The following is a 22,707-nucleotide window of genomic DNA, read 5'->3' on the forward strand; positions in this document are numbered from 1 at the left end:
TATGCGTTAATTGTGTGTTGACCGACTCTCTGTGTTGTATTACATTACATTTCGATATTTTGCTAGGTTATTGAATTTTAGTTTGTCCTTCTGATTTTCAGACTTGCTTGCAGTGTCATTGCACTTGCAGAACCTTGTTTTTTGGACCACTCATTGATATGCAAATGTTTTCCCTTAACCCCCTCCCTCTCTCTGCCTCCTCCCCCCTCTGTCTATTTAAGGCCACCCCACAGAGATGATCACCCCTCTCTGGTTCCTGTGTTGCTCCCTCTATGTATCTTGGTGATATCTGTCTGCTAATATGTCTGTCTATAGTTTTCTGGTTAGATTTTATGTCGCTATTTCATTATACCTGATGATGATTGCTTGTGTTGCAATCGAAACGTCGTATGCTATTATTTAATTTAATTTATTATTTTATCTTTAGACGTGACTTAACCGAAAGAACCAAATAATCATTTACTGCAGTCACGAAAGTTCTAAAATTAAGGAGAGAAGTGATTTTAAAAATGGTGGGGGTGGGGGGAGTGTGGTTAAAAGGAGAATACGACTGGCTGACACAAGCAGTGGTTGCAATTGAAAGTCAAGATCTACGACCGGCTGACATGAGCCAGTGGTTTTCAATTGAAAGCCAACAGATCAAGAGATCGAGACGTCATCGTTGCCAGAGCAGCTGATGCCACCGCTCCCCGGCAACGCTTTGTGCCGAGCGCTCGCGACATCTCAAGTTGCGCCGTCGCGCTGGGCTATCGGTGAAGTGATCCCGTTCGTCACCCTACACGACCATCGGTTCGAGAACGCACAAATAATAAAAAAGTCTCGACCCTGCTCACATGCGTGCCGCTGGCCGGGAGATGATGGAGCTGGGCTTGGTGATGTCATCGGTGCGATTGAGGGTCACGGGTCATTTTTAAAGGGAACCACACGCAAAAGCCAAAGGAGTCGATTACAATATCTCATCTTCTTGGTTCTTTCGGTAAAGTCACGTAGAAGGGAAATAATAAAATAATAAAAATAAAACATAATAAAATAATATTACTTTATTATATTATTGTATTATGTTTTATTTTTATTCTTTTATTATTTCCCTTCTACGTGACTTTACCGAAAGAACCAAGAAGATGAATCCCTGCAGTCACGAAAGCTTTAAATCGAAATACAATATCTCAGTCGACTAATCAACTGAATCGGATACTCGTCCTGCCTTTGGCTGCAACGCAAGGAGGATTGCTGGTACGCAGACGCAGTTTCCGCCCCGCTAACAATCTCAACGCTCCTCATGCCCAAAGCTGCTGCGGTTGGCAAGCTGCCCGGCCTGCGCAAACTAGACACGTGGGTTAGCCAGGTTCCAGGGAATGTTTAGCATGCAGGCTTTCGCGACCAATATCATCCATAAGAGGTAAAAAAAAACTCTATCCAGGGACTGTTTCGGAATCTTTAACCAGTCTCACTCTCACTCGGCGGGGTGTCTCCCCTACTTGGGATCTTTGGACATTCGAATCTCAATCTCTTGACCGGCTGATGTATGAAGATCGAGGGAGCGACCAAGAACAGTCATCAGCCATGGTCAATCAGCTGCTGGATGAAGGCTTTGCCAAGCCGTTGCGGTCTTTCGTACTTCTGCGATCTAACGATCCACCCGTCGCTCCATCTCCTCTGTGGACAGCCTCTCAACGGACACGTCCCATCGCTTGGCTGCCACTCCTTCCTTGGCCTCGACCACGTAAATTATTTCCGTAAGCAAGTAACGTCATAAAATAATTCTCACGACGTTTCGGCCACAACGCGCAGACCAGGTCTGTCGGGGAGACAGACGCTGTCTCCCCAACGGACCTGGTCTTCACCTGAGGACGGCTGCTTGCGTTGTGGCCGAAACGTCGTGAGAATTATTTTATTATGTTTTATTTTTATTGTTTTATTGTTTCCCTTCTGCGTGACTTTACCGAAAGTCACGAAAGCTTTAAATCGAAAAAAGTAACGTCAATCAAATTTGCAGCTTCCCGTGTCCTGTTTTTGGTTCGGATGAATTTGCATCTATTTTTTTCCCCTCGCAGAAAATTCATTTTCCGCACGCCGTATATTTTTCGACCCAAGGTATCTCCCTGGGCAAGGAGACTTCTGCTCTCAGCGAGCTGTAAGCCGGTTTTAAACGCGGGCTATCTCCCTCTGACCCTGCGTGTGCCGAGCGTGGCCGCTGCAGCGTGCGATTTTATCTTGGCAACAACGAAAATGGTGCAGTGAGCCAGGGAGCCAAGTAATCGCATCTAACAGCCGGTTACAGTCGCCCGCACTGCGAGGAATTATCCTCTAATTACGACGAAAGTCAAGGACGAAGCGTCTCCGTGCTTGCGCGAGCGTGGCGCACTGCGCACCTCGGGATTGCTACAACGCGCAACGAAAATGTGCCGCTGGCTCACAAACAGCAGGAAGGGCATGGACTCCCATCGTCCCTCGCGTGCATGTCATGTGACCGCCTTGCCTAACCCACCAGAGCTCCGAAAAGGGCTGAACCTGCGGCCGAATTGTTGTCTGTTGGCGGCCGTGTTACGGGCGTCGACTCAAAGCGTTGAAAATGCGGCCATCCCAACAGGCAGCGGCACACGTACGAAGAGACACACACACACAAGCAGAGTCTCCAGAGTAGAGTCTTGACAGAGATGAACTACGTGTAGGGAGTTGGGCCAAGCAAAGCTCAGGGGCTATGTTTGGCCACGTCTTGTACACTAAAGCTTGAACGTCGTCACACAACCGTTCTCCCCGCCAAAGACCACACGCATTTTTCAATATCGGAAGCACCACACTTCCACGTGCCGTTTACGCTCGACCGATCGGAGCCTTCCTCGCTCACCGCGCTGCCAACCGTCCGACTTTCCGAACATCTTTTGGCGGTTCCGGCAGCGCTGAGCGGCGCCCGACAGGAGGGTCGTACATTTTGCCCGTCGCTTGGGCATGAGGCACGCAGAGCGGCCCGACTCTCCGCAGGAATGGCGGAGGCCGCCACCAAGCGCCTCGTCGGCCCGACGCCATTGGCAGCACCTTCAGTGCCTCCAATTCCGTCCAATCCGAGGCCCCGGCACGCAGCTCCGGAAGGCCTCCCAATCGCCTCCCACCGCCGAGTACAGCTGTGAAAAAGAGCTTCGCGGCTCGTCGGATTTCTGCAGGATAAATATTCTGATTCGGCATCACACGACGTCCCCCGTTTCCCGTCACTCTTCAATTGGGACGAGTTGGGGGGGGGGGGGGGGGTCGTCGGTTTGCGCTCTCATTGCAGCCGTGCCGCTAGCTCGTCGTTGTCGTTCCGGCACGGGCCCCCCCCCCTTAAATTTGGGCGGCAGGAAGGAGGGCTGCGTCGGTAGGCCCCACCTCGCTTCGGGACGAGTGCCGGGGCCGCGACGACGACCGCCGCTGCCGTGACGACGACAACTGCCGCCGACGCTCTGTGGTTGACGTCCGGACAAAGGCGGCAAGGAGGGGCGGGGGGGGGCTGCGCGGCACCGTCTCGACAAACCACCTGCAGCGATCCGGTGAGCGGTCGTCACCGCCGCTTGCTTGCACGCGCTGCTTTGTACGTACTGTACGCTGAACTTCTTTCGCGCCGTACGTAGCGAACGATGCTAATCAGAGGTGTGGGGAGGGGGGGGGGACAACAAACTAAATACAAAGAGCAGTTTTAAATAAATGGGTTTTCAACCGAATATATATCGTAAGGAAGAGCGTTCCAGACGGCCGCAGAAGCACATCTAAAAGCGCGCGACATGGTTTGATGGCCAGCGAGTCTTGTCTCTGGCCGGGACGAACTCTTGCGGCTTGCTGAAGAGGACTGCGTTCTCGGCTCCTGCTGGTTCGTCCCGATGAACGGCGGTTCTTCTGTTGATGCGGCATGACAGTGATGATGACGACGATGACGACGATGATGAACCGCACCGCTGCCACCAAATGAAGAGAAGTTCCAGCACAAGCGATTGGAATCTTCGGAGATCTTTATTGAGTCGTTCGTCAACGTGCTCACGCATGCAATGATGTCGTGAAATGGAATGCGTGCTAAGGCGTGTGGATGGGAGTCGTGCCATCCTGCTGTTTGTGATCAGCGCACTGTTGTGTGCTGTGAAATCTATTTGCTTCCCACCTGCATGCATTCTCCAAGGCGTTTCTCATAATTTATACAAAGCATTGGATTTTCATTCCTACGCGTGTCCGTGATGAACGGCTCCAAGCCTGCAGTGGAGATTCAATATTTCTATGGAAGTGGCGAGTGCATTTATGTTTCAACCACTGGAGAAATTCCACAAAATGGTACCAATTAAAATTTTACTGACCACAGAGATAACATGGGCCGCGGAGTCGATTCCCGACTGGAACTTGAACTTGCAACCTTGCGAGTCAAGCCCTCTCCCACAGCACCACCGTACCGCATCTGATTTTAATTCCTCCTCCTCATCATCATCATCGTTTGCCACGGTCATTCCTCTGCTTGATGAAGGTCACTCTACGACGGTCCTGCTGTGTCACATAATCGTGAATATTTCCTCCTTGAACGTGGCCCTAGGAAACCCAAAATCCTATTATATTATTTGCAGAGCAAATCGATCGGGTGAAGAAGAATCCACCATCGGAACGTGGAATTTGCCACCACCGGCTCAGGGCTGTTAAACCGATACGAGCACCGACCCTCAGCGCTCATTCTGAGCGAGAAATCACTTTGACGACACGTGCTGGCGGTTGTTTGTTTTGTTTCTCGCATCTCATCAGTGGCGACGGCTCGCGTCAAGCGGCACTTCTGACCCGCGACCTCGGCCCGTTGCCTCTCGGACAATTTTGCGTTCGCGCCCTCGTCGTCGCGAAATTACGGCCGTCGGTCGGTCGGTCGGCGGGTCGGTGCGGAGCGCTAAATCACGTTTTGTTGCTGCGAGGAATTAAATAAAAAGGTCGGAGGCGCGAGTCGGCGTCGAGCGAGGCTGAGCGAGGCCGCGACGCCCTTCGAGGGCCACGCGCACTGCCGTGGTCCCCCCCCCCCACGTACCCACCCCCCCCCATGCGTCAACTTTTACGGCCTCCACCTCGGGCTCTGGGCGAACGCGCGAGACTTTGAGGATACGTGCGAGGAATTTGCGATGGGATGCAGACGCAGGAATTTGTTTTAACAATTACGTGCAATTTATGCGCACCGAGACGGGGGCTCGGGGGGGGGGGAAGAGGGGGGGGGGGGGCAACGGGCGGGTGCTTGTTGGAACGGTGGCGAGCGTGGATCTGGATCCAATAAAGGCGTGTACGTATTTGTGCACGTTGAACTTCTTTCGCACCATACATAGCCAACCGTGCTCATCGGAGACGAGATGAGTTTTCAATCTGCAAGCGAGTCAAGAAGAAGAAGACGACTTCGCTCCCCTCCCCGTCGCGTTCTAAAATTTGTCGCAACGACCCGTAAAAATCACGATCACGGCGGCCGTGTCGTGACCACTCGTGCCGGGGGACGCGGCCTCCGCTGTTGAAGGGGGCGGGGGGGGGGGAGGTAGCGGTGCTGCCACGTCCCTTGAGGTTTTTTACGGCCAGGCATAAAGCAACGCGATGAACAATCGTTTCATCGTATTTTGATAATAAAAAAAAACGCCTTTCGTGAGCGGGGCAATCTCAGGGAGTACTCTTGGTACAGCCGTAAATAAAAAAAGGGAAATGAAAAACAAGGCAAAGAGTGCTGAATCACTCATGAATGCGGCTTTATTTCGGCTGTTGGAGCCTCTATGCTTGTCGGCACTAAATGCTTAGAATCCTAAAATACATTCTGTTCTGAATTAAGCCACGTGCAGCGGCCGCACTTCTCTTAAATACAAAGGTGAATGTTATCATTTCCATTGTTTTCTTAACAAACTTATTATTCTGATAATTACTATTATTAGTAAGTCAGAGTAGGCTAAACAGGATACGAAAACAGGACAATTGAGACAGAACAAAACAGAAATAGCAGAAAACGAGACGGTAAATCTTTCGACAAAATATATATTCTTGAGTCTAACTCGCCACCTTGCATCGTTGGAATTCATCAAAAATCTTTGCTCGGGTGAATCAACGCGTACCCAGCATCTGCACGCAATGCCCTAATTCTGTACGTGTGTATGCGCGTGTACGGGTAGTGCTATTGTAAGGGTTAGCGCACTGCGCTACGAACTCGGCAATCCAAGTTCATTTCCCACTCACGGCCAACACGAGTGATGAATTCCTGAAAACCGGTCCGAGGCCTCCCCTACGCCGACTCAGCCTTAAATGGGCACCTGGCGCGGTGTGTAAACGTCAGCATTGGGAAGGTGCTGGCCGTGCTATCCCCTGTCGTGTGCCTTGCCGGACACCACCACGCCCTCAGGCGCAGTGCCAGCCTTCACAGGCGCTGCTCGCTAACCTCCGATTATCACGGTTGGCTACGTACGGTGCAAAAGTTCAACACACACACATCTTTGCCGTACACGTGTGGACTATTAAATAAATATGTTTTTTTCCCAGCGAAGGCCCACTGACTTACGTAGCTTTCTTTCAGATGGGACTTACCCACAAATGAATCCCCAAAAAAGTGGCTTATCACGTGGAAATTGATAGCAGCCAAATACTCTAAACGTACGTTGATTCTAAATGTGGAGGGAAAAACCAGAGGACCCGGAGAAAAATCCACGCGACCACAGGGAGAGACACGCAAATTACAACACTACAGGTGTCATGGTCAAAATTAAACCTATGACCTCCTGTATACCAGGTGAGGTAGTTGACATCTCACCACCGTGGCGTGTTTCAGTCAACCCATGGCATCTCAGTTTAACACGTAGGCTTTCGCGACCAATAGTATTCATAATTAACGTTTTTGGGTTTAGATCGCGTTATTTATAAATGTGTCGTAACCCTCCACCACCCGACACGGCCAATCAGCAAAAAAAAAAGTGTCACGTTGACAAAAGACAAATAGTTCACTGCTTTAGCCCACCGGTGCTTTGAAGAGTGAATCCACAACATTTACAATTTTTGAGTACGACGTTTCGCTGGTAATTACATCCAGCAATATCGGGCAATTTGCCAGAATGGCGAAGCCCTCCACTTGCTCCCGGTCTTAAATAGAGCAGCAGCAGGGTGACGTCATCATTGTACTCATTCGGGTGCAGTGATTTGAGGCGGTTGGGGGGGTATTGTAATTATATAATAGATTAGTAATCAGTCAATTGTTATGATTAGTAATGAGTTGTAGATTAGTAATTAGTTGTAATGTGTGTTATTTAACTGAACCTAATTACTATACCCATGGCACCTGTTCCGTGACCTCCTGCCAGCGGGCGTTGGACACTTCACGTGGCCTTGAAAGTGCAGACAGCCTGGCACAAGCGCCGCGGTGACGTCACCGCCACTCGGTGGCGAATGGCGGCTCGTTGTTGTTGTTGTTGTGTGCACGCGCGCGGACGCACCGAGGCCGTAGAGCTGCGACTCGGGGTGGTCGTCGTCCCCGTCCCGGCTCACTTGCTCCAGGTGCTCCAGGTAGTCGTCCGAGTGGAACGCGGCGAGCTCCTGCCGGCTCGGGGCGCTGGGTTCCACCACGCTGGGGACGCGACGGGGGGCGCAGCAAGTGGTGACGCGCGTGGTCCGCTCGCCCGCAGCGCGCGTTGTTTGCATCGTGCGAATCGGATGTACGACGCTGCGGAACGCGATTAGGGGAGCGCATTTTTCGTTTTTTTTTTTAACGTAACGCGAGTGCGCGAATGGGATGTGCAACGCAATCGACTACCGTCGCGTGAACATGAACGAGCGGTTGTACGGCCGCCTCGGCGTAGCGTCGTCGCACAAGGCATTGGGATGCTGCTGGATGCTTCTCGATGCTACGCCACGCGCCTCGGTCTTCACGCGTTCTCGCGGACTGTGCTTTTCACCCGATATTATAACGCGATTTTCCCATAACGCGGTGCTCTTCGGCGAACGCAACTACTACATGAGAACAGACTGCAGTTAGTATTATTACTACGGCCACTGCTACGCTTGTTCATGCTAGCAAAGCCTGGGAATCATGGAGAGTCGCCCATCTTCAAGTGCACATCATCCGACTCCTTGCAGCAGTATTTGCTTTTCTTTGCAAAGAGGCCCTGAACTTCCGCTGCTGTTCCAGCAATTAAGAAGATCAAACGAACGGTCAGACGCAGGGAGTCAGAGGTCAGCGACGCTTTTGTCAGTTTGTAAAATTAGTTTGCGCAGGGTCAAGCACTCGGCGCTTCGGGAACCTTTGATAAATGAGGATTGACTTCTTCTGGTCTAGGCAAAATCAGCCTCTCCCCTTTCGTGCCCTGCCCTGCCCACCAAACATTAAATCATTTTAGAGCCGGGAGAACAGACACAGATTGTGTTCAGCGCGTGCGTTCGAACTCGAGCCAGGCGGCAGCTTCGTCGTTATACACAGGACGCAATGTGCTCAGACCGCCGAAAAGATTGAAAGCAATCGATTATCACACGCGTACAACAATTGCACGCGTATATCATTGTTCGCGTACAAACTGTGCTCGCTTGGAAGCGCATGCCAGCTCAACGTTTTTTTTCTTCCCCCAAAGCATAACTTGGCTTGAAGGTGATTATAGCCATGGAATGCATTACGTGTTCTCTAAGCCGGGCCCCCATTGCCACACACTTGACTGTAACACGGCAAGAGAGAAGCGTAAACAAAGCAAGACTTGAGTCAAGCTTTGCGACGACGAGGGGGGATGTGAAAATTGTTAGGCGCTGCAGCAGACGAAACTAAACTAAACTATCTTCTTGGTTATTTCGGTAAAGTCACGTAGAAGGGAAATAATAAAAATAAAACATAATAAAATAATTATCACGACGTTTCAGCCACAACGCAAGCAGCCGTCCCCAGGTCTGTCTCCCCGACAGCCCTGGTCTTCACCTGAGGATGGCTGCTTGCGTTGTGGCTGAAACGTCGTGAGAATTATTTTATAATGTTTTATTTTTATTATTTTATTATTTCACTTCTACGTGACTTTACCGAAAGAACCAAGAAGATGAATCCCTGCAGTCACGAAAGCTTTAAATCGAAAATTAAACGAAACTATTCTTATTCTATCAGGGTAAGGCCCACTGAGCTATGTAGCTCTTTTATCAGAAGTGACCTGGCAAACAAATGATAGCTCAACGGAAGTGGCTTATCATTATGTGGAAATGTAGAGCCGCCAAATACTCTAAACGCGTGATGTTGATTCTAAATGTGGTGGGGAAAACCGGAGGACCCGGTGAAAAATCCACGTGACCACGGGGAGAGAGACATGCACACTCCAAATATACAGGCGTCAGGGTCGGGATCGAACCCACGACATCCTGTATACCAGGCGAGGTAGTTAACATCTCACCATGGCTAAGAGAGAGAAAGAGACGCAAACTCCAAATATACAACAGCAGGCGTCAGGGTCGGGATCGAACCCACGACATCCTGTATACCAGGCGAGGTAGTTAACATCTCAGAATCAGAATCTCAATAATGATTTATACTCGAGGAATCTCACCACCGTGGTGCCCTGACTAGCGAACCATAACCTAGCCCTGACCCTAACCCCTCACCAAAGCCCCCCACAGCCATGGCACCTAACCTGGCAACACATTTAAGTTGCTTCTTCTTCACATTTCAACTTTGGTGAGGAGTCACGGATTGGCACGGGCACCTCCACACGACCCCAAGACCACAACTGGAAGCTGCTTGCTGCTACGGCGTTTCAACAGGCAGTGACGAGGCCGGGGTTCGCGGTCCGTAGCAGTGGTTCGCGGTCCGTAGCAGTGGTTCGCGGTTCGAATCAAGCGGCCACCCCGGTTAATACCGCATGTCGTTCGCAAGAGTGGGTCATTGTGTGCCGAGGTCATGGTGACAATTAGAAAAATGTTCCGCTGAAATTATGTCAATTGGGTTTATACGTCGCCTCCTCCTGCAGAACCTTGGCGGGACCCTCCTGAAAACGAGTCATGAGGCTTTCCTGGGTAAATAAGTTTAACAATAATTATAAAATCTGTTTAACTTTGTACCGACAGCTCTGCTGTAATGGTGTCTGTATTTTACTCAGACCTCAATTGAAAGACTTCTGGTCTCAATGGGCTCTGCATCATCATCATCATCATCATCCGCCATGACCAATCCACTGCTAGATAAGGGCCTTCCCTACACCTTCCGGGTTATGAAAAACAATTCGCCATACTTCACCACGCTGGTCAGTGTAGGTTAGCAAAGTTGGGAGTGCAGAACAACAATGAATTATGCTGCACTGCCCTCTACTGCCCACAAGGCCTACTGCACATGTTTCTAAACTAAACTATTACAAATTTGGTTCAACGCGTAGGCTTTCGCGACCAATATCATCCACAATATTACGTATTACAATTTTTTATTCATTTGACCAGGTAAGGTCCACTGAGCTATATCGCTCGAGTTCAGAAGCTACCTGGCCACATTTAGATTTGAAGCTTTCGTGACTGCAGGGATTCATCTTCTTGGTTCTTTCGGTAAAGTCACGTAGAAGGGAAATAAAAAATTAATAAAAAAATAATACAATAAAGTAATATAATAACATAATATTATAATATAATAAAATATTATTTTTTGATGTTTTATTTTTATTATTTTATTATTTCCCTTCTATGTGACTTTACCGAAAGAACCAAGAAGATGAATACCTGGCCACAATTGATAGTTCGACGAAGCGGCTTATCTGCCAAATACTCTGAACACGTGTTTATAAATGTGGAGGGAAAACCAGAGGACCCCAGAGAAAAAAGGGGTCAGGATGGAATCCACGGCCTTCTGCATACCAGCCGAGGGAGACAACATCTGGCCACTGTGGCACCCCTCCCTAGGCACTATTAAGGCTCAACCCTGCTTTGCATCCGAGATCTGACTAGATCGGACGTGTTCCGGGTGATTTGGTCAAAAGCCAATGAGACATTACCTAGTAGTAGGATTTTACCCTTTCAACTGGTACAGAAACTGACACCTTTATACAAGGCATCATGTTTGCAATAACCACAACACAAGCAGTCAAAATGCAAACAAAAATAAACAACTCTGATGATGATGATAATGATATGCACTGTCCTTGAAGTTGATTGGTCCACACCCGAGACAGCTTTTCTTAGAGCCTAGTTTCCATTGGTGTTGGACCAGATGACGCCGAAAGGCTTACAACTCAAAAACAGTGCACTATCAGAGTATTGAGAGCTCGGGATGAGCATTTACACTATGAGACCTCCTTTACCAGTGGCAAAATATAGTAGTAGGTTTTTACCCTTTCAACTGGTACAAAAACTGACATTACCTGGTCTTCTATAAAGCAAAATAAGTTAAATTGCAAAGGTAACCTTTAAGCCAGGTCAACTCATGAGCAATCAGTTGCTCGACCAAATCGCGACTTAATCCGAATGCAGCTACTTTGTCCGGATATGAGCGAGTAGTTACGCGACACAAAAATGTAATGAGTGTTGAGGATCGTAACAGCCAATTACAGGTTCGCAAATGTGTCACATGGTGATGAAACAAGTTGCTCCAAGTCGCCGAGCAGATCGCTTGAAAGTGGAGTCCGAGTCTCTACCGTGAGCAAGCGGCCACGCAACCGCTTGCAACAGGTTGCAGAGACGTCCACACATGAAGAAATTAAGTTTCACGCATCGTTAGAGCTTTGGGCGGCGACCTCCCGTCCTAAGACGGCATTCTCACCGATTACGTAAACCTGCTCCATCCAGAATAATTACGGGATGGCCGTGAGATTAAATAGATCCGATGAACTTCGCACAGGCACGCGTTTAAACGAGGGTGCAAAAAAAATGTTGGCGTGACACCAAATTAACGAATGATTCGGAGCTGGACATTATGGGCTGTGGAGGAATAGCCCCCGAACCCCAATGCTTTTCTTTTTCATTAAAACAATTCGTCAATCCACTTTGTTTGTAGCAAATTTGCACTTTTCGCATCTTACGACGTTTGGTACATTTCCAACCATGGAATCGTACAGGGATGGTCTTATTTTATTCTCTCCGTGTTTAACAATTGACTCCCCATTCAAATACAATTTAACTTATTCCACGCTGCACGCGACTGATGATTGTTAAGCACTTTCCACGGGATGCGCGAAAGCAATTAACGCTGTCTGCATCACGCACACGCACACCGAGATCTCAATCTTAATCGGCTCTATTAACGCTATTAATTCTCGCACCTCCGATTAGTAAGGTTGGCTACGTACCGTGCGAAAGAAGTTCTATATACATACATACAACGCAATGTGTGTGTTAATGTGTGTGTTAGCGCGTGTCTTAGTGTGTTTGTGTGTGGGACCACATTTCTGTAACTCGATTGACACCGGGCACACATTTCGCTTGAGTTTTACTTTCCAAAGCGTCTCGTACATATCGCAAATACACTTTATATCGAGCGCATCACGTGACTCCTCCTCTTACCGCATGTACTTTAGCAGGCCGTACGATTCTATGAGTGTGTGCACCATGCTCGCCTGTGGGAACACACGACACCGCACCACCCACTCCTCGTTACAGGCGGAACTAAAACAGGCTCATAACAGAGAACCACAGCAGCACGCAAGAAAACGGGTGTATATAATTTTTTTAATAATATTAATTGTATTATTGGTTATTTCGGTAAAGTCACGTAGATAGAAAAAATAATATTAATAAAGAAAATGTTTTGATTTACAATTTTTATTTTAAATTATTTTTTATCGTGGTTTTTGCTTTTATTATTTTTAATTAATTTATTATTATTGTATTATTTTACACATTTTTTTGTTTTCTATCTATGTGACTTTACCGAAAGAAGCAAGAATATGAATTCCTGCAGTCACGAAAGGTTTAAGTCAAAAAATTCTATTAATTGTAAACTACTGAACATAAATTAATTCAGGTGTCCAGTTTGGGAGAGAGAGGGGGGGGTGCCCTCCCCCCCGCTTCCCAAACTGCGCTCGTGGGTGACAAATCAGCCACGGGTGACATGATCCCCGTGACGTTTGGCTGAGAAGCCGAGCTCCGTTGGTTTCACGTTCTGATTGTGCGCGCGCGTTCCGTATTTCTCCTACTGGACACCAGGTGGCAGGCTAGGACAATGATAAGAGAGACTGCTCCAACCGGTTGCATTGTTAAATTTCGATTTAAAGCTTTCGTGACTGCAGGGATTCATCTTCTTGGTTCTTTAGGTAAAGTCACGTAGAATGGAAACAATAAAAATACTAAAATAAAACATATTTTATTATGTTCATAAAAATAATAAAATAAAACATATTTTATTATGTTTTATTTTATTATTTTTATTGTTTCCATTCTACGTGACTTTACCGAAAGAACCAAGAAGACGGTTGTATTGTTGTTAGGCCCTGGCACCGAATCCAGTTGCGCGTATTGTCATTAATTCATTAATTCAGCCGACAGAACCATCATCTCTACACGTGGATTTTCGCTGGACAATGTGTCGCCAGTCATAGTTGGTTTTTTGGGGTTGCGATTAGTTGGTTCACGCAATCATCTGGCCAAATTTGTGCCGTTAAGACACTCCAACCACCCAAAGCAGCCAAACATATTAGATTGTCACCGTAGAAATGAGCGTTGCATTTAGAATCAACATCGGGCGTTAAGAGTATTTGGCTGAATTTCGATTTAAAGCTTTCGTGACTGCAGGGATTCATCTTCATTCAGACTCTGCCTTCTCGACAGACCTGTTCTCCACCTGAAGACGGCTGCTTGCGTTGTGGCCGAAACGTCGTGAGAATTATTTAATTATGTTTTATTTTTATTTATTATTTTCCTTCTACGTGACTTTACCGAAAGAACCAAGAAGATGGAGTATTTGGCTGCTATACAATTGCACGTGATAAGCCACTTCGTTGAACCATCACTTTTGGCCAGTTGGCTTTTGAAAAAGGGTTACATAGCTGTTGGCTTTACCTGGTAAAATAAAACAAATAGTTTAGTTGAGAACTCATTGATGTAATGTACAGATGGTACAGATGAAACGGTGAGAGCTAGAAGTGGAACGTCTTGAGTTTGGACATGAAGTGGCAGGCAGTTGACAGCACGGATGTCTGGGCAAGGCACGTCCAGACCAAGCCGGCAGCAGAGGAGACTGATGAGAATGATGAGTGACCTCGCACAGACGAGGGGAGTAGAAAGAGATGAGAGGGGAGAGGTAGGAGACTGCGTGGAGGAGAGTGGAGTGGAGTGACATAAGAGAGGAGAAGTAGGAGAGTGCGTGGTGGGGAGCAGAGTGAGATGAGAGGGGAGAGGTAGGAGAGTGCGTGGAGGGGAGTGGAGTGAGATGAGAGGAGAGGTAGGAGAGTGTGTGGAGGGGAGTAGAGTGAGATGAGAGGGGAGAGGTAGGAGACTGCGTGGAGGGGAGTGGAGTGAGATGAGAGAGGAGAGGTAGGAGAGTGCGTGGAGGGGAGTGGAGTGAGATGAGAGAGGAGAGGTAGGAGAGTGCGTGGAGGGGAGTGGAGTGAGATGAGAGGGGAGAGGTAGGAGACTGCGTGGAGGAGAGTGGAGTGACATGAGAGGGGAGAGATAGGAGAGTGCGTGGAGGGGAGTAGAGTGAGATGAGAGGGGAGAGGTAGGAGAGTGCGTGGAGGGGAGTGGAGTGAGATGAGAGAGGAGAGGGAGGAAAGTGCGTGGAGGGGAGTGGAGAGGGATGAGAGGGGAGAGGCAGGAAAGTGCGTGGAGGGGAGTGGAGTGAGATGAGAGAGGAGAGGTAGGAGAGTGCGTGGAGGGGAGTGGAGTGAGATGAGAGAGGAGAGGGAGGAGAGTGCGTGGAGGGGAGTGGAGTGAGATGAGAGGGGTAGAGGTAGGAGAGTGCGTGGAGGGGAGTGGAGTGAGATGAGAGGGGAGAGGTAGGAGAGTGCGTGGAGGGGAGTAGAGTGAGATGAGAGGGGTAGAGGTAGGAGAGTGCGTGGAGGGGAGTGGAGTGAGATGAGAGGGGAGAGGTAGGAGAGTGCGTGGAGGGGAGTGGAGTGAGATGAGAGAGGAGAGGGAGGAAAGTGCATGGAGGGGAGTGGAGAGGGAGGAGAGGGGAGAGGCAGGAAAGTGCGTGGAGGGGAGTGGAGTGAGATGAGAGAGGAGAGGTAGGAGAGTGCGTGGAGGGGAGTGGAGTGAGATGAGAGAGGAGAGGGAGGAGAGTGCGTGGAGGGGAGTAGAGTGAGATGAGAGGGGTAGAGGTAGGAGAGTGCGTGGAGGGGAGTGGAGTGAGATGCGAGGGGAGAGGCGGAGAGTGCGTGGAGGGGAGTGGAGTGAGATGAGAGGGGAGAGGTAGGAGAGTGCGTGGAGGGGAGTGGAGTGAGATGAGAGAGGAGAGGGAGGAAAGTGCGTGGAGGGGAGTGGAGAGGGATGAGAGGGGAGAGGCAGGAAAGTGCGTGGAGGGGAGTAGAGTGAGATGAGAGGGGAGAGGTAGGATAGTGCGTGGAGGGGAGTAGAGTGAGATGAGAGGGGTAGAGGTAGGAGAGTGCGTGGAGGGGAGTGGAGTGAGATGAGAGGGGAGAGGTAGGAGAGTGCGTGGAGGGGAGTGGAGTGAGATGAGAGAGGAGGGGGAGGAGAGTGCGTGGAGGGGAGTGGAGTGAGATGAGAGGGGAGAGGCAGGAGAGTTCGTGGAGGGCAGTGGAGAGGGATGAGAGGGGAGAGGCAGGAGAGTGCGTGGAGTAAGATGAGAGGGGAGAGGTATTAAAGTGCGTGGAGGGGAGTAGAGTGAGATGAGAGGGGAGAGGCAGGAGAGTGCGTGGAGGGGAGTAGAGTGAGATGAGAGGTAGGAGAGTGCGTGGAGGGGAGTAGAGAGAGATGAGAGGGGAGAGGTAGGAGAGTGCGTGGAAGGGACGAGGGTGAGATGAGAGGTAAGAGAGTGCCATGGCGATAGCAGAGGCGAGGATGATAGGGCGCGTGTTAAAATCAAATAAGCTGAGTTCTTTCCCACCGTACATATTCAACCGTGATAATCTGGAGGTAGGGAACCGGCAAAAGCTGGCAAGCATTGCAAGGGAGAGCAAAAAAAAACACTTTGCAAAGCTCTGCACCACATTTCAAGATTCCCACAGGTGCACTGCAAATCTCTGCAGCAGCAGGGATGTGATGATGATGATCATCAGTGCCGGATTATCCTCGTAGCTAAAGTAGCTACTACATATGCTACGGGCCCCGCGCTAAATGCTTTCAAGCTATCAATTCCGGTTCAGTGATTCTGCACTTGCTCTATTACCATAGTACCATACTGCCTTCAACTTTTATGAACGACTGGGTGTTTAAGGTTAGCGATTTGTCGTAATATCCGGCTGTATAGAAAATGGAAAAAATACAATTACTTTACTATGCAAGTAAACAAAACTGAGTTTGAATATTTATGTCAAGGCCGTAATTATAATATATATTTGGGGGGACACATCCCCCCCCAATATTCAAATATGCTCAAAATGTCCCTCCCAATATATTGCTATGAAATAGATTTCTGTTTATATGATTGTGGATATCCTTTATTAATCCCAAATCTCAAACATTACAGTACAATGAAACAAGAAAAGATAAAAAAAGAAAAAACAGAGCAATGTAATACAATATTGTAAAAAATAAATAAAAAGTCCATCCCATGTGCTAGTGATTTTTTTTAATTTTAGGCAGGAAATTCGTTTTCAAATTTAGATATTTTTTCTGGGGGGGGACCCCCAAACCCCCCTGGAAGATTTGCCCCCCCCCCCCAACACAAAGTTGACTCCATAGCTACGACCTTGATTGATGTCTTTTCATTTTATTGAGGGCCCCTTTGTAACATCATGCTACACCAGCTTTATCTGGCACTCATCACCACCATCATCATCACCACCATCATCATCATCACCACCATCATCATCATCACCACCATCATCATCATCACCACCATCATCACCACCATCACCACCACCATCATCATCATCACCATCATCACCACCATCATCATCACCACCATCATCATCACCATCATCATCATCACCACCATCATCATCACCACCATCATCATCATCATCACCACCATCATCACCACCATCACCACCCATCATCATCATCACCATCATCACCACCATCATCATTCATCATCACCCATCATCATCACCACCATCATCATCATCATCACCACCATCATCATCACCACCATCATCATCACCATCATCATCATCATCATCACCATCATCACCACCATCATCACCATCATCACCACCATCATCATCACCACCATCATCATCATCACCATCATCACCACCACCATCATCACCACCACCATCATCACCACCATCATCATCATCACCACCATCATCATCATCACCACCACCATCATCATCACCACCACCACCATCATCATCATCACCACCACCATCATCATCACCATCATCACCACCATCATCATCATCACCACCATCATCACCAAGTCGCGTTCAGAGCGCGAGACGCGTGGGTTCGCCTCCCCGTTGGGGGGCATTGCCCAAGCTCTGCCGGCCTTCATCAACGCGGCCCCAGCTAGTCAACGTTTCCTCGCCACGTGGAGTTCAAAGCGATTCAGCGAGTCACTCTCGCGCGGCCGGTCGCAATGCACCAAGAGCCGTCTTGGTCAATCCACTGCTGGATGACGTGCGGGTTTCGCTAAGCCCGTGGTCTCCGTAGAGAGATCGTGTCGGTTACCGCGTATACAGTCCACGAGCTGAAGGCCGGGGGGGGGGGGTCATCGAAGTCACGGCCCTCATCATCGATCCGTCTCACCCCGGCATATCACATCAAGTATATCTATATCTCTCTCTCTCTCTCGCCGATGGCTACTAATCACAGGCTACCAGCGAAGAAAATACGAATATATACGTACACACGTAAACAACATAAATAAGCCGTTGTAATAATAGCTCGTGGTTAATGGTAAATAAAGAGATAGCAGATGTTGTTGTGGTTGTTGTTGTTTTTACCCGCCGAGGAATTCTGGAGAGAGTATCACACGCCAACACGTACTGCGCGCTGTGAATGTACGTGACTCTCACGCCGCTGCCGTCCGACATAGTTACTGTTATTACTTTAACTGTTGTTGTATAAACAAACCAAATGTTTATATCGTGACGAGATTCGCCGGCAAGCCCAGCAAACACATCACTGCTGAACGCACGTGTTCAGATTGGTGGTGTAGGGCTGCGGAAGTGATAAATGCCCCCGGGGTAGATACCAGTTGTTCCGGGTGTTTCAAATGAGTAGTGGCTGTGCCCTCAGGGCATTTGTTAGATTCATTCAGGGTGATGGGCGCTTACACACGTGTGTTAGTAGGGGGGCTCGTGTCATCAGAGGGGCGTTGCCTGAAACGTCGTGTCAGCTGTGAGTTTATACAGGTAGGAACAATGTTCCACACTGCCCACCAGGGAGTATACAGGTAGGAACAATGTTCCACACTGCCCACCAGGGATTATACAGGTAGGAACAACGTTCCACACTGCCCACCAGGGAGTATACAGGTAGGAACAATGTTCCACACTGCCCACCAGGGATTATACAGGTAGGAACAATGTTCCACACTGCCCACCAGGGAGTATACAGGTAGGAACAATGTTCCACACTGCCCACCAGGGAGTATACAGGTAGGAACAATGTTCCACACTGCCCACCAGGGATTATTTGTCTGTCTGACTGTCGTGCATAAATATATATATAATATAAACAGCTCTTTGATTGGTGGAGACCTACTGCCGGGTACGGTAGAGGGGAGGGGCCTAAGGGAGGGGGGGTCAGAGGAGGGGCCTGAGGGGGGGGTCAGGGGAGGGGCCTAAGGGGGGGGGGTCAGAGGAGGGGCCTGAGGGGGGTGGTCAGGGGAGGGGCCTGAGGGGGGAGGGGCCTAAGGGAGGGGGGGTAAGGGGAGGTGTCTAAGGGAGGGGGTCAGGGGAGGGGCCTAAGGATGTGGGGGGGGGGGGTGGTCAGGGGAGGGGCCTAAGGGGGGAGGTGTCTAAGGGAGGGGGTCAGGGGAGGGGCCTAAGGATGTGGGGGGGGGGGGGGTGGTCAGGGGAGGGGCCTAAGGGGGGAGGGGCCTGAGGGAGGGGGTCAGAGGAGGGGCCTAAGGGGGGAGGGGCCTAAGGGAGGGGGGGGGGTAAGGGGAGGGGCCGATAGTGAAGGGGGCTGGCTACCTGACTGGCTGCCTGGCTCCCTAAAGTCAAGTTATCTTGTATACAGGTAGGAACAACAGCTTCCACACTGCCCACCAGGGATTATTTGTCTGTCTGTCGTGCACGAATGCGCTGTCCAAACCAAGTTCCTACCTGCCCACTCCGAAGGAACGTGTTTGAAGTGGGATTAGAGAGCACAGCGTGGTGTCATCACGTGGTTTTAAGGAAAGTCAACAAGTGTATTATGAACCTCAGTTCGCCTTTGCGGTATTTTTGCACATCTGAAGCCTGCGCGTGTGTTCAACTTCTTTCGCACCGTACGTAGCCAACAGTGCGAATCGGAGATGCAGGGGAAGGACAACAAATTAAACACAAAAATCTACGCCCCTCCACGCACTCTCCTACCTCTCATCTCACTCCACTCCCCTCCACACACTCTCCTACCTCTCCCCTCTCATCTCACTCTACTCCCCTCCACTCATTATCCTACCTCTCCCCTCTCATCTCACTCCACTCCCCTCCACGCATTCTCCTGCCTCTCTCATCTCACTTTACTCCCCTCCACGCACTCTCCTGCCTCTCCCTCTCATCTCACTCTACTCCCCTCCACACACTCTCCTGCCTCTCCCCTCTCATCTCACTCCACTCCCCTCCACACACTCTCCTGCCTCTCCCCTCTCATCTCACTCTACTCCCCTCCACTCATTATCCTGCCTCTCCCCTCTCATCTCACTCCACTCCCCTCCACGCACTCTCCTGCCTCTCTCATCTCACTTTACTCCCCTCCACGCACTCTCCTGCCTCTCCCTCTCATCTCACTCTACTCCCCTCCACACACTCTCCTGCCTCTCCCCTCTCATCTCACTCTACTCCCCTCCACTCATTATCCTGCCTCTCCCCTCTCATCTCACTCCACTCCCCTCCACGCACTCTCCTGCCTCTCTCATCTCACTTTACTCCCCTCCACGCACTCTCCTGCCTCTCCCTCTCATCTCACTCCACTCCCCTCCACGCACTCTCCTGCCTCTCCTCTCTAATCTCACTCAACTCCTCTCCACGCACTCTCCTACTTTTCCCCGCTCTCACTCTATTCTCTCCACACACTCTCCTACATCTCCCCTCGCATATCACTAGTAACGAATTGGCATGTTTTGTTTCCGTGACAAACCTTACTAATTGGCTGTGTCGGGTGGTGGCGGGTTTAACAACACATTTATGGGATCTAACCCCAAAAAACTATTATGGATGATATTGGGAGTGAAAGCTTACGTGTTAAACTATTAACTAAACTTGTTATTTTACCAGGTAAGGCCCACTGAGCTGTGTAGCTCTGTTTCAGAAGTGACCCGGCCACAAATGAGAGCTCAACAAAGTGGCTTATCACGTGGACATTTAGGGCATCCAAACACTCTAAACGCGTGATGTCGATTGTAATTGGTAGGGAGGTGGTGGGGGGGGGGGGAATCGGAGGACCCGGATAAAAATCCACGCGACCTGCACAGAGATAGAGAGAAACACCGCAAACTCCAAATATACAGCAGCAGGCGTCAGGGTCGGGATCGAACCCACGACCTCCTGCGTACCAGGCGAGGGAGTCAACATCTCGTCACTCTGTAATGGTTAGCAACACTGCCTTCGTCATCTGGAGGTCGCCGGTTCGATGTCCCATCGCGGCAGTTCGAGTCATAGGCAAGTTCAGGGCGTGCCCACCACGCTGTATAATTGGGCACACCGAAGTTTATCGGCAGGGTGCATGTGGTGGGTTGTGGGTTCTCCCATCGGTTACAAGCCAGCATGGAAGAGTAGGCAGAAAGTTCCCATTAAAGGGAGATTTTGAACGCTTTACATTTTACGCAGTATCTGTGTAGTTCAGATACGTGATCATCAAGGTGTGCGGGGTGTACATTGCAAGATCGTTGTTGCATTGCGAGATCGTTGTTGCATTGCAAGATCGTTGTTGCATTGCAAGATCGTTAGAGGTGGCGCTGGCTTGGGGGAGGGCTTCATATAGCAGTGGATTGATCATGGCCGATGATTAGTTATTACCTAAAGGTGGTACATTTTGGAAATGTATTTAAATTTGGTTTGAATAACTTACACGCAGCAATATATTATTTTGAGACTATAGTCATAGTGAATGTAAAACAAACAAATAACCCATCACCTGAGTTCGATTCCCAGCCACGGTAAATATGAGTGGCAGTTCCACAAATACGAAGGAGGCATCGATCATCTCATCTGGCTCGACCCCTTCAACGTACAAATGTGTTGCTCTCAAATCTACATAAATATCTGCCATAAGAAGTGGCCGTGATGTGTGAATAGATCCCCACCCACCGTCACCACCACATTCCACCGATTTCGAAAAGTTTTTTTGGTTTGGCCATGCTTGTTTGTTGCAGTACGGAGTTAGACTGACGGCCTTAATCTAAGTAGTCTTGTGGTTGTTGTTGTTTGACTTGCATCCCACTGAGATTTTTGCACACAGCGTTGGTGTACGGTGCTTTTTCTGCAATATTTTGCTGTCTTTTCTTGGATTTTTTGTTTTGCACGTAGTCACATAGTCACTCTCAGATGTTTTCTTGTTCATGTTTTTGTTTTTTTGTTTGTTGCGGTTGCACCCGATTCAAGAGCCGAATGGCTCACAGGGCTATATACCTAATAAATGAATTTTGAACTTGAACTATCGTGGTGAAGTATGGCCCAACATTTCCCGATGATTGACACCAGCTGTGTGGAAGAAAAAACACATTCCTGCGGAGGGAGCTGGTAGGAACGTTGGGTTGCTCGGTCAATGGCCAGGGTCAACGGCGGCGTGGTGTATTCCGCAAATATGCCCGACTGTGAGGGCGGGCACAAGCCGGCGTGAGTAGGTTAAACGTTGAGTTTTATAAGGGCACCACGGGGTGACCAGCCTCTCCCCACCCTCCCCTCCCCACCCTCCTCACCCAGCTCCTCCCCACCCTCCCCTCCCCACCCAGCCCCTCCCCACCCAGCCCCTCCCCACCCTCCCCTCTTCAGCCAGCCCCACCCCTCCCATTTTTGGATGCACGACGGACGGACGGACACAATAATCCCCTGTGCGCTGGTAGAACCAGGTGGTTCCTACCAGTATAAATGTGGCAGTTGTGGAAGCAAATAACGTGAGACTAACGCGACAAGTTTGTAATGAAATGAAAACATTTACTGTATATTTAAGGGAGAGGTCAGAAAGTGACATCGTTTAAAACCGTCGCTCTTTAGATCACCCGCAAAGCAATGGGATTCGCTTGCTCCGGACACTTTTTCACATTTCCCATCTGCAATAACAACAGCAGCAGCAGCAGCAACAACAACGCTAACAACATGTTTTGGCCAAACATCCGTCGTCGTGCGACTATTTATTTTCGTAAATGGGCCGCGAACACCCGCCGAGAGCATTGTACTGGAGAACGTCTTTTCGCTGGCAAACAAGATCTCTCCCCCCAGCCGACACAAAAAAACTAAATATCTGCATTTCATTAGAGAGAGAGTTATTGTTTGGACACGAAGGGGTGGATGGGGGGAGCATATGACCTGCCCCCATCCCCACGCCTCGTAACCA

At 49.4% G+C, this 22,707-nt stretch overlaps 1 protein-coding gene across 1 annotated transcript in view; it reads right to left on the bottom strand.

The window, feature by feature from the left end:
- The window catches only part of HDAC8 (histone deacetylase 8), a 194,483-nt gene extending 176,325 nt beyond the window's left edge, over positions 1-18,158 (bottom strand). Inside the window, exons 1-3 of the mRNA XM_061570433.1 lie at positions 17,949-18,158; positions 12,445-12,497; positions 7,437-7,567 (exon numbers count right to left, since the gene is read on the bottom strand). Coding sequence (XP_061426417.1) covers positions 7,437-7,567; positions 12,445-12,497; positions 17,949-18,038 — 274 coding nt within the window. The 5' untranslated portion in view covers positions 18,039-18,158. The remainder of the gene's footprint in view (positions 1-7,436; positions 7,568-12,444; positions 12,498-17,948) is intronic.
- Between the last annotated feature and the right edge of the window lie 4,549 nt (positions 18,159-22,707).

This window comes from Lethenteron reissneri, chromosome 6 (assembly GCF_015708825.2).
Source record: "Lethenteron reissneri isolate LAM-NWPU_2019-01 chromosome 6, ASM1570882v1, whole genome shotgun sequence".
In the NCBI taxonomy this organism is placed as follows: Eukaryota; Metazoa; Chordata; class Hyperoartia; order Petromyzontiformes; family Petromyzontidae; genus Lethenteron; species Lethenteron reissneri.